The sequence below is a fragment of the Polypterus senegalus genome, chromosome 9, assembly GCF_016835505.1.
Source record: "Polypterus senegalus isolate Bchr_013 chromosome 9, ASM1683550v1, whole genome shotgun sequence".
In the NCBI taxonomy this organism is placed as follows: domain Eukaryota; kingdom Metazoa; phylum Chordata; class Cladistia; order Polypteriformes; family Polypteridae; genus Polypterus; species Polypterus senegalus.
The window spans coordinates 29,949,367-29,966,866 of NC_053162.1; the positions used below are offsets into that span (position 1 = coordinate 29,949,367).

General features: G+C 34.7%; 1 protein-coding gene across 4 annotated transcripts in view; it reads right to left on the reverse strand.

The window, feature by feature from the left end:
* cdk5rap2 (CDK5 regulatory subunit associated protein 2) overlaps positions 1-17,500 on the reverse strand; it is a 172,594-nt gene that overhangs the window by 15,072 nt on the left and 140,022 nt on the right. For all 4 annotated transcript variants that reach the window (XM_039762824.1, XM_039762822.1, XM_039762821.1 and 1 more), the window contains 8 exons: positions 15,694-15,783; positions 13,490-13,795; positions 9,514-9,639; positions 8,404-8,520; positions 7,540-7,729; positions 7,184-7,305; positions 6,175-6,429; positions 496-627 (listed from right to left, as the gene is read on the reverse strand). In XM_039762824.1, the coding sequence (XP_039618758.1) occupies positions 496-627; positions 6,175-6,429; positions 7,184-7,305; positions 7,540-7,729; positions 8,404-8,520; positions 9,514-9,639; positions 13,490-13,795; positions 15,694-15,783 (1,338 nt within the window). The remainder of the gene's footprint in view (positions 1-495; positions 628-6,174; positions 6,430-7,183; positions 7,306-7,539; positions 7,730-8,403; positions 8,521-9,513; positions 9,640-13,489; positions 13,796-15,693; positions 15,784-17,500) is intronic.

The window sequence follows — 17,500 nt, forward strand, 5'->3', positions numbered from 1 at the left end:
ATCTCTCTGACTTTGTCTCCCAACCATCCAACCTGAGTCGTCCCTCTAATGTACTCATTTCTAATCCTGTCCATCCTCGTCACACCCAATGCAAATCTTACCATCTTTAACTCTGTCACCTCTATTACAAATTCAAATCTGTGACAATGAAAAAAAAAAAAATCAAATCCAAACTATACAAGTTGTGCTAATTAAAGATACTTTTAAACATGTTTACATGTCTGAAAAGTTTTTACTTCTTCATAAATTCTCACACATAAATATAATAACAAAATAGCATATAAGTGAATTATTTAAGTCAAAGCTTACTGTTACGTTCATATAGTACAGTAAAATTCTTATTTGCATGCATTTATAAAATAATGCAGTTTTATTGTGCTTATGCAATACAAGTGTTCTAAAACTACAAGGTACTTTATCAGTTAACCAAAGATTTTAAGCAGTCCAGTATACAAAAATAAACATCTAATTCTACAGTCTCAATTAAAAACTAACCTGAAGTACAATGAAATGATTTTGTAATATCTTGGCGAGGAACAGGTCTGCCATGTATTAATGGCTCTTTCTCAAAAGACAGGTTGTGATGTATGTTTTCCAAGTCATGATGAACAGAAGATTGAGAAATATCTAAGAAAGCGAAATAAAAAAAAAAAACATGTTTTGAAGGCATACAAAGAATTGCAAACAAGTACTACTATGTTTATATGCATACCATTTGCACTTCAGAACAGGTAATCCCACTTGAAGATAAAAACGTTTGGTTGTAGCCAGATGGAAGACCATCTAGGAGAGCCTGGGTCAGGTATTGGTAAGGCCATTTGGAGGATCTTATCCAATATCCCAGTGAAGTAACGGGGACATTGGGCTGTAAAAATTGATGTTGTCCTTTGGATGACGCATAAAACCGACTCTCAGTGATCATAAAAGATCCTACTCGGAATGAGTAGGGTGTATCCCAATGACCCGGCTAAATTGCCTACCACAACCTTGTGCATTTTGCCTCCCTAATCCCTTGGCTCTAACTGGCTCTCTCTCTCACCCCCTTCACAATGTCTAATGTTGCACCATCCAGGTGAATGCTACACATAGGTTAAAGTTGCTTCCCATGTCTACAAACATGATCAAATTTGTTGGTATCCCTCCATGAAAAAACAAAAAACAAAAAACACAATTTTCTCTGAAATAACTTGAAACTGACAAAAGTAATTGGCACCCATTAGATTTTTTTTCCATATGTAACAAAAATCATACTTTGCTTTAGACTCAACAGAATATTTAATTGTAATGGACAAAAATGATGAGACCTTTAAAGGTTGTTGAACGACCATTAGAGGCAATCACTGCAAACAGGCGATTCCTGTAGAGTAGCTCTTTGTGAGACTGATCAGCAGGTTGTTTAGCCCATTTGTCTTGAGCAAACTGCTCCTGCTTTGTCAGGTTTGAAGGGGAGTTTCTCCAGACTGCATGTCTAAGTTCTTTACTTAGATGTTTAATAGGTTTCAAATCAGGGCTTAATGAAGGCCACTTCAGAATAGTCCTGTGTTATTTTTCTTAGCCATTCTTAGGTTCTTTTAATTGTTTTGGCTCATTATCCTGTTGCAGGATCCATGACTTGCAACTAAGACAGAGCTTTGACAATGGCCAGTATAATTCACTCTTGAATGTCTTGATATTCTTGAGATTTCATTGTTCCCTGTACAAACACAAGACACTCTGTGCCAGATGCAGTAAAACAGCCCCAAAACATAACCAAGCATCCTCCATGTTTCATAGTAGGTATGGTGTTTTCTTTGAAAGCTTCATTTTTCCATCTGTGGACACTGAACTGATTTGACTTTCCAACAAGCTCCAGTTTTGCCTCATCTATTCAAATGACATTCTTGCAGAAACATTGTGACTCTTCAATATGCATTTTAGCAAATTTGTCTTTTTTTGTTTTTCTTTCAACTGTGGAGTCTTCCTGGGTCTTCTTCCATTGAGCCCACTGTCACTCAAAAAGTGAGATGGTGCGATCAGACACTGATGGACCTTGACTTTGGAGATCAGCTAATTATCTCTTTGAAAATTGTCCCTTGTTTTTTGTCTACCATGCTTACTGTCGTTCTGTCCATTCTGGGGTCAATTTCTTCTTGCTGTCGCGTCCAGGGAGTTTAGCTACCTTAAATTTCTTGATAATTCTGCAACTGTTGTAACAGGAATATCATGCTGTTTGCAGATGGTCTTCTAGCCTTGGCCTTTAACATGCTTGTCTAGATTTGTCTTTCTGATCTCCTCATACAACTGTCTACTGTGTTTTCTCTAGCCTATGTTACAGCACAGTGACTACATTTCTCCATTTAAACAGGCTGAATGACTGATTGCATTATTAGAGACATGTGATACTAATTAAAGAAAAAACAGCTAGTTTGAAAAAAATCACTCAATTCAATTATTTATTATCTTTTCTAGCAGTACCAACAAATGTGTCCAGGCCATTTTAGAATATATTTGTAGAATAAGCATTACTTGATCTCGCTCCACACTTGCTTAGCTTTACTCAATGACAGATCAAAGGTATGCAGGTATACAAGGGACAACTGTTTTCATTTTAAACCTTTTAGGAGGCATACAGTAGCTTTTTAATGAGCTGTAGAGGTATTAACAAATTTGTTCACATCAGTATATATAAATATAATTCTTTTTGAACTTCTGAATCAATGCATTTGGAACTATTTTTCAGTGTGCTAAAATTCTATTCTTTATTAATTTCATAGAGATACAATATTTCACAGATATACCAAGGCATTATGTCAAAATATGACAGTAAAACAGAGTAAAAGTTTTTATTTACTTCACTGAGTAAGGTAGAGATATGAATGAATAGAAAATGACGGAAATATATAAAATGCAAGGAAATCGTATTAATTGAAAATGCTGCACCATTTAATAATAAAATTGCACTTTTTAAACATTGTCAGTATACTCAATTCAAACCTAATTCTGCTAATACCTGTATGTATGTATGTATTTTATATATATATATATATTATATATATATACACACACACACACACACACACTAATAAAAGGCAAAGCCCCCACTGACTCACTGATCACTAATTCTCCAACTTCCCGTGTAGGTAGAAGGCTGAAATTTGGCAGGCTCATTCCTTACAGGTTACTTACAAAAGTTAACAGGTTTCATTTCAAAATTCTACTTGTAACGGTCATAACGGTCGACAACGTCTGCCATGTTAAACTTTCTTATTTATGGCTCCATCTTCACGAAATTTGGTAGGCGGCTTCACTGTGCTAACCGAAACCAATGTACGTACTTATTTCAGTGGTATGACGCCATTGTCGGCCGTCATATTAAACTTTCCAACGTTTTGTTACCCGCACTGACTCACTGATCACTAATTCTCCAACTTCCCGTGTAGGTAGAAGGCTGAAATTTGGCAGGCTCATTCCTTACAGGTTACTTACAAAAGTTAAGCAGGTTTCATTTCGAAATTCTACGCGTAACGGTCATAACAGTCGACAACGTCCGCCATGTTAAACCGATGTACGTACTTATTTCGGTGGTATGACGCCACTGTCGGCCGCCATATTAAACTTTCCAACGGTCTTTGTTACCTATGGGCCCATCTTCAAGAAATTTGGTGCTTGGGTTCCCAACAGAAACACAGAAAAACAGATTACCAATTGAAGCTTTATGATTAATCGATTCGCTATCAATAATTGTTTTGGTAAAGCCATACTCGGTGTAATCCTCCTTCCATATTATAATTTTTCTGCCACTAGTCATGATTAAATGAACGGTAAAAAAGTAAGAGCGAAGCGAGGGTGATTTATTCAGGCAGGCAACAGCTCAATAGCTCAAATTTGGATATAAGTAGCTTCTATTTACTTGCCAGAAATATCTTTGTTAGGAATGGAAATTGAATTTAGTCTTTAATTTTCCACGGTAAAGAAAAAGTTATGCAATGATGACTACATTTAACTATATAAAGTCAAAACTTGTATATATAAAGTCATTCACGAATATATAAAGTCAAAACATGATTATATAAAGTCACTGTCGGAATAAATAAAGTCAAAACTTTAATATATAAAGTCAGCGTCGGTATATATAAAGTCAATACTTGTTTCTGAATATATAAAGTCAGCACTGGAATATATAAAGTCAAAACTTGAATATATAGCCTAAAGTCATTCCCAAATATATAAAGTCAAAACCTGAGTATATAAAGATGGCGTTAGAATATTTCGGAATATATAAAGTAAGCGTTGCAATATATAAAGTCAAAACTTCAATATATAAAGTCAGCGCTGGAATATCCATCCATTTCCCAACACGTTGAATCCGACCACAGGGGTCTGCTGGAGACAATCCAAGCCAACACTGGGTGCAAGGCTGGAACCAATCCTGGGCAGGGCACATGCATCATTTTCAAAACATTAACCGAATAGTGTTTTTTTAATTTATTTTTCTGAATACGTTTTTGTTAACTTAGTTCAGTTCAGAGTCGTTTCAATCAATAGATTTTGACATTCACTTTATATATTCAGGAATGACTTTATAAATTCCGACGCTGACTTTATATATTCAAGTTTTGACTTTATATATTTCGATAGTGACTTTATATATTCTGACGCCGACGTTATATATTCACAAAATCAATTTATTTGCCTGTTTGGCACCCCATAGTATATGTGTATATATGTACACATGTATATATATATATATATATATATATATATGTACACATGTATATATATATATATATATATATATATATATATATATGCCAGCAACACTCATGACAATGACAAAACAATTACATTGTCAATCATGTTACGTTATTATTAAAATGTTTCCTTTTCTTTTTACTTCTCCGCTGCGCGTAGGTATTTTGCTATATATATATATATATATATATATATATATATATATATATATATATATATATATATATATATATATATATATATATATATATATACACACACATGCATGCATACAGTGGTGTGAAAAACTATTTGCCCCCTTCCTGATTTGTTATTCTTTTGCATGTTTGTCACACAAAATGTTTCTGATCATCAAACACATTTAACAAGTAAACACAAAATGCAGTTTTTAAATGATGTTTTTTATTATTTAGGAGAAAAAATCCAAACCTACATGGCCCTGTGTGAAAAAGTAATTGCCCCCTTGTTAAAAAATAACCTAACTGTGGTGTATCACACCTGAGTTATATATATACACACACATACATACACACAACCCCAATTCCAATGACTTTGGGACGTTGTGTGAAACAGAATACAATGATTTGCAAATCCTTTTCAACTTATTTTTAACTGAATACACTACGAAGACAAGATATTGAACGTTCAAACTTCAAATTCAAAATGAGTGAAGATTTGCAAAACAACAGTAAAGTTTAACAGTTTGAACATTCGATATCTTGTCTTTGAAGTGTATTCAATTGAATATAGGTTGAAAAGGATTTGCAAATCATTGTATTCTGTTTTTATTTACGTTTTACACAACGTCCCAACTTCATTGGAATTGGGGTGTATATATGTATGTATGTATGTATGTGTATATATATATATATATATATATATATATATATATATATATATATATATATAAATATATAAAAATATAAGTAATGCAGTCATCAAACAAGTTAGAAAGCACTTGTTTCAAGAAGTGAGCAAAGCATTCATTTCAAAAGAACAGTTTAATATGGTGCATAAAACATATGCCAAAACAGAATCTCACAAGAAATATGTTTGGAGTCCTACAGATTAAAATTAATCTTATTTCCTATATACTTTCATGTAAAACATTAATTTGCCACATTATACATTTAGGCAAAGGTTTAGTGTAAATATGTATTTCATAATTGATGAGGAATAGCACGACACTAAATTTACAATGTTAATACATTCACCTTAATAAGAGGAAGGAAGTGTGCATCTATCTGGATGCTAAGACTCTGTCATTCCAATAGATGGCACATCACAAGCTTTAATACTGCTTTAACGAACCCAGTACCAAATGGCATATAACAGACATATGCATTGCACAGTGCACTACAAACATTAATGCTGTGGTATGTTGATTACTTAGATTTCAACTCGTTTTACACAGGTAGCACAGCTAGTTAATATTAAACCCACCTCTGTGTGTTCCAGTCTCTGAATGTTTATGTTGTGCTCCTAGTAGGTAGTTAATATTTATTGTGGAAGCTGATCCCTCGTTTTTCCTTTGCTCTCTCAGCAGCTGTTCTTCAAGCTTCTGTCTCAAGGCATTATTTGTCTGAATACTCCTCTCAAGCTGTATTCTCAGATGCCTCATTTCAGTTAATAATTCACTCAAGTCAAATTGGCCTGGATTTTTCATGAATACATCCTGGTTTTGCTCCAAAGGAATATCTGAAGGTAGAATTCACAAAATAAGATAATAACTAATATTTAAATGTGTTCTGCATCTCTCTTTCAAACTTTTGTAAATCCATTCTTGTCAAATATAGAATAGTATTTTTAAAGAAAAATGTGTCAAAAACAACTTGAATATACTTTTCATTGACCTTAAAGGTCTATTAATCGGCTCATAACTGTACTACTGCAGCACTTTTGTAGACAACCAAGCAGAGTATAAATCAAATAATTTAATATCATAATGCAAGGCCAATAATCAAACTCATTTGAAAAAAAAAAAACGAAGGTAAGTTTTAGTGAGATTTTTTAAAATTTGTTAATAGCAAAAATGCAATAAAGGTTTCATTGTACACCCTCAATCTTTTCAGAATTCAATTTACAATGAGTAATATTAATCTCCTGCAAAAAAAATGTGCCTGAACACTAAATAGATTCACAAGAAATTTTTGACATAGCATTGTAAAATTCTCACTTATCACGAGTATATGAAAAATAGAAAAAACATGTTAGGCAAAAATACTTTAGTAATATGAGCAAGATTAGCAAACAATGTAAAAAAATTGCATTGTTATATAAGTTACCATATCTGTACTAAGATATATTTGGGTTTAAAATTCAAGAATACCACATTAATTAATATTGTTTAGGAAGGTGTCAACAATATATACTACATTCACTACAATTACAATAACATTTCACAACAAATCTCCAACTCTCCAAGTAAACAGAATTTTGAGGAGTTACTTACCATTGCTTTTCCCACCTTGGACCTTTAGCTGCTCATATACTTGCAACTCTACCCGTAGTGACTGTAAGAGGTGCTGGTTGTCTGCAAGCTGCTGCTGTTGCATATTTATTTCTCTCTGCAATCTAAAGTAATTGTAAAGTATATTAGTAACTGATATATTTATCATTAATATGAAATACAAAATTGCAATGCTTTCCTAATATATGCAGGGAACAGACATTCATCTGTAATTTCTAGGCCATGTACTGCTAAATAATGTTTACAGCAGAAAATAATAAAATTACTAATGGTTTGTCACCTAGTTGCAAAAGAACTGAAAACAAATGTTAAAACGTATACCAGTATGTTACACATACCTATTGATTTCATTCCGGCTATGATAAAGAACATCCTTTAGATGTTTATTTTCTTCAGTGTTGGTGTCTGCTTTGTTTTTTAAATATATATTTTCCTTCTTCAAACGTTCATATTCATTACGTAGATGTTCCAATTTAGCATTTTTCTTTGCAAGAGACTCTTTCAGTTTTTCATTCTCTTTCTGTTTATCTGTGTAGATTTTCATCATCAGATATTGTGAAATTTAAACCTTAAAATATGTAAGCTAAAGTATATTCTCTATTAAACATTAAATATACACATGAAAAGTATTTAATTCATGAAGTCTCATCCAGTCAAGTACTGGCTGTTTTGCTGATCTGATATCAAATTACTCCAATGCATAAAATTTACTATTAACTGCTTACAAATAAAACCTGAACTTATTTAAAAATCTCAAAATAATATTCCTGTCAAAACGGACAAAAGCAACGCATTAAGTATACTAGATATGATGCTTACCTCACACATTATAAACTAAGTCTACTAGCTATAATGCTTATTTCACACACTAAAATTAGGTGAATTGCAAATACTAAGGGCAAAGCAATGGAGGAAGCTACAGAACCAAAAGCACAGGGTTTAGTATTACCTCTATAAATATGTATTGTAAGCTTCAAAAATCTAAAGAGATATCAATGTCTAAGTTAATCATAACATGTAATATTCTAGTGTTCTGTGACTCTGTTGGGACTTCTGAATAACAGAATAAATGTAAGTACTTAAAACTTAATACAATTCTCCTCCTTTAAAAAGAGAGTCGCAAATTATTCTTTTGTTTCGTAGACATGCTCTGTTCCACATGTAAACTGATACATTATAACAGACACTATGTATTAGTTTACCTCTTGATCCAACTGTTAATTGTTCTTTCAAAGCCTGGTTTTTTACCCAAAGAAAGTTGATTTCCTTTGTCAACTTATTTTGCTCCTCTGAATCATGAATAAAAATATTGGTAGAAGCTAAATAAAATAAAATAAAATATAGTACAATACATTTAATATGTCAATGCTAGAGAGAATTTAAAACAAGTTTAAAAAAGGTTTTCATGTGGCAAAAAAGTTAATTGAAATAACTACTGTATTTCAAAATAGCATCCTTTTCAAGGTTGGTTGCAGTCTTGGGCTCTTCTTGACTTATGATCAAATGCATGAAAATAAGCCTCATGTTCATAAAAATAACAGTGATTTTCATCTGCATGACATATCATGAACTTGTTAAAACAGTTTCCTCAATATACATTTCAGTACTACTGGGACTAGTGCACCCTCTCCCCATGACCCTGAACCTGAGAGGAAAACTGGATCAAACTCTACACTTTATATCTGTTAATTATTAAGTAAACAGTTATTGACGACTCTTTATTACAGAACACATTACACATCATGTAACTGAACTAGAACACAGAGAAAGATATTTCTGTGCATTATCAAAAAAGCAATACTTAAATTTTGGCTAAGTCACCTATGATTTATAACCTACAGTGGGATAGTAGCTCAGTGGGAAGTGTGTCTCTCTAGTTAGATTTGAATCTCAACGTAATTATCGTTTTTGTGGTTTTACAACATTTTTCCCACAATTCTTTGTTGGAATATCCCTAGGTACTTCTTTACTTTTTGTGCACATTCCAAACACATAAAGTCGAGGTTAAGGACTCTAAATTGGCCCTTTATACGTATGCTGTGTTCTGTATGTAATGTGTGCATTGGCTTTTCAATAGACTAATATATTATCCAGGATTGGTTCTTGTTGAATGCACAGTGCTGCAAGACGAGGCACCACCTTGTGATCCTGAACTGGATGAAAACGGTTAGAAAAATGGATGAATGAACTTATAACCTTTGAATACAATATTTGAAGAGATATTCTGATTTATTTCATTGTAATTCAACAATACAAATTATATGCTCATGAAAATAAAAGTAAAAAAAAAAAAATATTAATAAAATCCTTACCTAGATTGGGCTCTGCTTCTGCTAACCTACGTTCTAATTGCTCTTGTAATCTATCATTAGTCTTGATGGATTCTTCCAAACGTTGCCTTAGCTTGCGTATTTCTTGAAGATGTTCTGCAATTAGATCTAGAAATTCAAAACAGCATAACTAGTAAGTGATCTTATTAAGTCATAATACAGGACATTATTATAAAAGATCACTTTATACATTTTTCTGAAAAGAAAATATGAACAATGTTGGTTTAATTAAATCCATTGAAAATAAAACTACTGTCAGTCTACAGTGACAAAATGGAGAAAGAAACATTTCTTTCAGTGATTAAGGAGACAGTAAGAACCATTATTAATAATAGCATTAGCCTCAAACAAGTTATTTGTTAGAGGTAAAAGAAAATACTTATTTAACCACTAATAAATGAGAACAGTGATAGCATAAATATTTTAAAACAAGGCAGGTTATTTTGAAAACAATAGGATACTAGTGGGCTAGCTTGTCTTCCACTTATATAGTGTCATTATGGTAAAGTAAGCTAATACCAAGTTATGAAATTAATGCTCTTTTAAGAATCAGGAGATTAACTTTTTTCCAAAAGAGTTCCTAAATGTTAATAATTTAATAATAGTGCAAGAAACAAATTATACAGTCATATGAAAAAGTTTGGGAACCCCTCTTAATTCTTTGGATTTTTGTTTATCATTGGCTGAGCTTTCAAAGTAGCAACTTCCTTTTAATATACGACATACCTTATGGAAACAGTAGTATTTCAGCAGTGACATTAAGTTTATTAGATTAACAGAAAATATGCAATATGCATTATAACAAAATTAGACAGGTGCATAAATTTGGGCACCCCAACAGAGATATTACATCAATACTTAGTTGAGCTTCCTTTTGCAAATGTAGCAGCCTCTCTAGGCACCTCCTATAGCCTTTGATGAGTATCTGGATTCTGGATGGAGGTATTTTTGACCCTTCTTCCATGCAAAAATCTCTCCAGTTCAGTTAAATTTGATGGCTGCTGAACATGGACAGCCTGCTAGATTTTTGATGACATTCAAGTCAGGGGACTGTGACAGCCATTCCAAAACATTGTACTTCTCCCTCTGAATGAATGCCTTTGTAGATTTCAAACTGTGTTTTGGGTCATTGTCTTGTTGGAATATCCAACCCCTGCGTAACTTCAACTTTGTGACTGATGCTTGAACATTGTCCTGAAGAATTTGTTGATATTGGGTTGAATTCATCCGACAAACGACTTTAACAAGGGCCCCAGTCCCTGAACTAGCCACACAACCCCACAGCATGATGGAACTTTTTTGTTATGAACAAATAACTCAAATTTTGTCTCATCAGTCCAAAGCGCTTTGTTCCAAAATGAATCTGGTTGTCTAAATGAGCATTTGCATACAACAAGTGACTCTGTGTGTGGCGTGAGTGCAGAAAGGGCTTCTTTTTCATCACCCTGCCATACAGATGTTCTTTGTGCAAATTGCGCTGAATTGTAGAACGATGTACAGATACACCATCTGCAGCAAGATGTTCTTGCAGGTCTTTGGAGGTGATCTGTGGGTTGTCTGTAACCATTTTCACAATCCTGTGCATATACTGCTCCTGTATTTTTCTTGGCCTGCCAGACCTAGATTTAACAGAAATTGTGCCTGTGGCCTTCCATTTCTTGATTGCATTCCTTACAGTTGAAACTGACAATTTAAACCTCTGAGGTAGCTTTTTGTAGACTTCCCCTAAACCACGATACTCAACAATCTTTGTTTTCAGATCTTTTGAGAGTTGCTTTGAGGATCTCATGCTGTCACTCTTCAGAGGAGAGTCAAAGGGATGCACAACTTGCAATTGACCACCTTAAATACCTTTTCTCATGATTGGACACACCTATCTATGAGGTTCAAGGCTTAACAAGCTAATCCAACCAATTTGGTGTTGCAAGTAATCAATATTGAGCAGTTACATGCATTCAAATCAGTAAAATTACAAGGGTACCCAAATTTTTGCACAGCCAGTTTTTCACATTTGATTTAATTTCATACAACTAAATAATGCTTCACTAAAAATCATTGTTCGGAAAACACCCCAGTACTCAGATGTTCCTAGGAAATGAGACATACCACTGTTATTTTTTTTGTTGAAAGTAAATTATTATACAGGCTGATAGGGGCTTTCAAACTTTCATATGACTGTAAATAGTATAGCCTATAAAATAAACTTTAATTATTAATCAACCATTTCTGAAACGGTTATATACAAGCAAGAAACTATACATTAAATATATTGCTCAAAAAATTAAGGGAACACTTAATCATCACAGTCTAACACAAAGTCAATTAAGCTTGGGGGAATGGTTTTGCAGATGATGGCCACAAAAGTTGCTCTCTCTTTATCCTTCCTGACTGAATCTAGTCTAGTTTTGCATTTTGCTAGTGTCCTTGTCACTACTGGTAGCATGGTAGCAGCTGATTCAGGTTGCATGGTAGCAGCTGATTCAGGTTGCACAGGCAGTCGAGCTCCTCCAGAATGGTACATCCATATGTGCAACTGAAAGATGGCTTGCTGTGTCTCCAAGTACAGTCATAAGAGCATAGAGGAGATACCAGGACACTATACCAGGCCATTACATGAGAAGAGCTGGACAGGGCCATAGAAGGGTATGACTCAGCAGCAGAATCGGTATCTGCTACTTTCTACGAGGAGGAACAGGAGGAACACTTCCAGAGTCCTACAAAACAACCTCTAGCGGGCTACTGGTGTACATGTTTCTGAACAAAATGCCCGAAACAGACTCCATGAAAGTGGCATGAGGGCCCGATGTCCTCTAGTGAGACCTGTGCTCACAGCTCATCAGTGTGCAGCTCAATTGCCATTCACCAGAGAATACCACAATTGGAAGCTCTGCCATTGGCGCCCTGTTCTCTTCACAGATGAGAGCAGGTTCACACTGAGCATCTTACAGACGTGAAAGACTCTGGAGATGCTGTGGTGAATGTTATGCAGCCTGCAACATCATGCAGCATGACTGGTTTGGCATGGGTCAGTCATGGTCTGGGGAAGCATGTCCTTAGATTGATCATGTGCTACGCAACAGTAACCTGACTGCTGTTAGGTATCGGTCTGAGAGTATCTCTGAGGATTTCATCCCTTATGCTGCTGCAGTGAGCCCTGGGTTCCTCCTGGTGCAGAAAATGCCTGGCGACGTGGCCAAAGAGTGTAAGCTGTTCAAGGATGATAAAGGCATTGATGCCATTGACTGGCCTGGCATTGACTGCACGTTCCCCAGACGCGAATCCAATTGAGAATCCCTGGGATGTTATTTATTGGTTTCATTTAATCCCGCCAAGTAGTGCCACGGACTGTCCAGGAGGTCACTGATGCAGGTCTGGGAGGTGATAACCCAAGACACCATCCATCACCACCATCCGCTCTATCATCAGGAGCATGCCCAGATGTTGGAGGTGCATACATGCATTTGGTGGCCATACACATTACTGAGTCACATTATGAGTTGCCGTGCAGAAATTCACGGCAGTTGGATCAGCCTGTGATTTCAATTTTTGACTTTTGGTGTCTATTGATCGTTGTTACATAATTTTGTTTTCCATGAATTACACTGTATTACTCAGTAAAGATTTTACACTTGAATATTTCGTTCATCGAGATCCGATGTGTGATCTGAGTGTTCCCTTAATTTTTTTGAGCAGTGTATATGAAGGTGATACAACAGTTGGTAATGAAGTACTGATAAATGATCCAGATGTGAAATTGTGATATACAATAGATAATCACTGTAGACATATTTAAGAAGGCATCATTTACATATTTGACATAATTACATTGCAAATTATGCAAACTGCTACAACTAGTTTTCTGCATTTCATTTCATATATTCATTTTGTATGTCACTTGGACCATATAGTCTAAGACATTTGTGAGAAATAAGCTTCAGCTGAAAATTAGCTGACTTACCCATATTCATTGCACCCAAACAATTACATTTAGTTTCCTTCATTTGTTCATTCTGCTCATTAGCAGCTGAGCTACTATTATTACATTTAGGGGAGAAATAGCCTTGATTTCCACTGGTAATTATTGAACGGTGAAGATCCAGTTCACTTCTCAGTGTTTCATTGAGCTCTTCAGTATTTTTTAGTTTTTCTGTAAGCAAGTTATTCTGTCTTTGCAGTACATACGGAGAGGGCAAGCTTTCATTCAGAACCTGTTGTCTGCTTGCTGGACTAGTATGTGAAATTAAAGAAACATGTGCTTCCTCATCTGTGAGGGAAAAAAAGTAAATTTTCTTTATTTGCAAACACATTCACTTATGTTGATATCTGTCAAGAATAATCAATATTTTCCAAATATATCAAAAACAGATGGAATGTGCATTATTAAAGAGGTATATCCTTAATTCTCAGGTATAATGCAGTTTTCCACTCCATTCAAGACTTGCACTCAATTAGACTCTTGTTTTACTCAAACATGCTGTTATTTCCCATTTTCTACATTTATTGTTTAAAGATGAAAATTACCAATAGGGTGTATACACCTTTTAAAAGAAAATTATGCATTTTAAAAATATAAAGATGAATTTCTTTTTCTAATTATTCTTGATATATTATTGCTCTCATACACTATATGGCCAAAAGTTTGTGGACACCTGACCATCACACCTATATGAGGTTGTTAGACATCCCATTCCAAAACCATGGGTATTAATATGGATTTGACATCCTTTTCTGTCTATAACAGCCTTGATTCTTCTGGGAAGGCTTTCCACAAGATTTTGGAGTGTGTCTGTGGGATGTTGTATCTATTCAGGCAAGAGAGGCTTTGTGAAGTCAGGTACTGATGGACCAGAAGATCTGGCTAGCAATTGGCATTCCATTTCCTCTCAAAGGTGTTTAACAGGGTTGAGGATCAGGGTTTTGTGCAGACTATTTTAGTTCCTTCAAGTTTTTATGGACCTGGCTTTGTGCACAAGGGCTCGGACATGATGGAACAGAAAAGGACCTTCTCCAAAACTGGTACCACAAAACTGGAAGTGCAAGATTGTCTAATATGTCTCTATATGCTGTACATTAACTGTACCATTTACTGGAACCAAGGGGCACAGCCAAAACCCTGAAACCCATTTCATGAAACTCCTGACACACAGTTCTTATGCTGATGTTGCTTCCAGGCAGTATGGAACTCTTCTGTAAGTTATGCAACAGAGGAGAGGTGATTTTCACTCTCTTCAGTTTTGGTGGCCCTACTCTCCGAGTTTGTGTGGTCTATCACTGTGGGGCTGAGCTGTTGTTGCTCCTTGATGCTTCCACTTCACTGTAATAGCACTTACCGCTGATGAGGGCACATTTGGCAGAGCAAAAATTTCGCATGTCGACTAGTAAATGTAGTAGTAAATGTGGCATTCTATGATTGTGCCACATTTAAAGTCACTGAGTTCTTCAGTATGACACATTCTATTGCCAGTGAGTGTCAATGGAGATTGCATGGCTACGTGCTTGATTTGATGCACCTGTTAATAATGAAACAACTGGACACAATAATTTGGAGGGCTCTCCACATACTTTTGACAACATAGTGTACCTGTGTTTACTGAACTTGTATTATTTTAAACCAATCTTAGCAGATAGCTGTATGTCACTGAATACTCCTCTTTTTAAATTTAAGACTATTTGACCTCAGTTCACTGTTTTTCCTATCACTATTTTGATACAATTATGGGACTAAAATGTGCTATAGAAATAAATGTTGCTGTTCTTAACGTTTCTGGGTAAGTCCACAGGTACAATATAAACAGTACACTGATGCTTCCTATTGAGTACCTCCATTTTATAATAAAACAAGTCAGCTTGCCACTTGCTTGCCTCTTGAATACTCTTTTACTGCATTTGCTATTCTCACCTTGTCACAGTCTTACTAACTGACCCGTATTCCTTCTGATCCTTGTCAGGACAGTAAGATATAAGATATCACTATTTTGATACAATTATGGGACTAAAATGTCCAATAAAATGTTAAAAAAAAGGAGAAATGAAGAAATTAGTCTGTTAAAAACACAAATCGCATAGAAAACAACATAGTATTTAAATCCACCATCCACCATAGTCTCAAATTACCATACCTAAGATTTACTTTAATAGGCTTCATGTTATTCTGTGGTTTACCTTGCAACTGCAAAGACCCAGGATGAATAAGATCAATGCTTTGTACTTTGGACCTATCCTCCTCTTCCAGTTGAGTAGCCAATTGTGTTCCTGTTTAAAGAAAAAAAAAATATGCAAGGGTCACTGAAAGAAAATCAACTGCATTATATGTACCTCATTACTTGAATAAAAACAAATAATTATTAGCCACAATGTTTTTTTACAACTAAAGAATACTTCAAATCAATCAGTTTTTTATTATTTTATATAGCACTATTCACAGTATGCACTATTATAAGGCATGTTATAGATAAAAGAAATCAGTTTATTGATATTTTTTGGTAACTAAATATGTTATTTTTAAGACACAATCACATAAGCACACTATAACAGGATATTTATGCATTTATTACTCCTCATTTACAATATTTGCACAAAAAAAAGGTCTGAAACAACAGGCTAACATGCCAATGTAATGGTGAAGGAAACGGATTGTGAATGTGATTTTATGGGTACAAAACATGCAAAACTGGTGCACCAATTCAAAACAGTCCATCAGGGAAAGGAATTAATTTGTCAGCTTATTCTCCCCCTGCTTTTGCGTAATGTGCAAAGCTCGACACATAGCTAAACAAGACGACAAATGGGGAGTCAAGTGCTGAAGCAAAATTAACTTTACTGGAATGTCTTGCTCTGAATTAAATCATCAACATTGTGAAACTGTGCACATAAAATCAAATGAGCTTAAAATAACATTACAAATTAAGCACAATCACTACAGATGAAGTCAAATCTAGCAAAATGCATCAAATAAAGAAGAATCAATTGCATATCTGCTTCTTTAGCCAGTAACATCATGTAGTATCACTTTACATATTTATTGATTCAGCTGTAAACGTTTAACACAAAAACATACGCAAAGACATAAATATATACATTATAACAAGTTTCAAACAATAATGCTAATAATGCTGTGAAACTACTTTTAAGCAAAACTTTTTTTGAAGGTTCAGTACAGACAGTTTGGATAAAACTACATCACATTAGTAAAAGCTGATACTCTTAGACAAGATGGAAAGAAACTGGGTGGAATGTGATTGTACTGCTGAGGAGAGAATGTGAGTGCATCATTCAGGGTGATTCAAGATTGCATTGTTACAGAAGAGGCTGCAAAGGGTACACAGGGTAAGAGCATTTAGGAATGTCATTGTGGATTGGGGTTGTCAGATTGAACGTAGCTATTTGAATATAATTTGAATTTACTTAACAAAAAGTCTTATTCGAAGACAAAAACTTGTCATTCAATTGTAAAAGAATGATTGTTTCTTTTACCTGCACTAATTTTTGCATTGTGTTACTCCAGATGCACAATGCAAACCTGTTGCATTTTACAGATCTGTTTTTGTACTACACTTACTTCCACAAGCAGACTTTTGGAATATCAAATGGTTAGCTTGTTATCTTCATTAGTGAAACTTACTGCCAGACCCCTTCAAACTTTTCTTTTCTCTTCCTGCTCTGCACTATGATCCACAAGTCTACTCAAAAAAGTTTTTCTACACAATTCTTCTGTGCCCTAAAAGTGTCATTTTGCATCTTATTCTGTCCCACTGGTCCTAAATCCAAGATCCCCGACTGTTTAAAAGGAAATGGAAAATGACGATCATAATTCTAATTTACATTATTACAATACTTTGAAATACCCACTTAAAGAGCCAACATGTTGTTTCCCACAATTAGTCTTTATCTTAAGTGGCTGCTGGTTTGACACATACAGTAATACCTAAAACAATAATGTGTAATTAAAAATATGCAGGTCGCCTTTAAT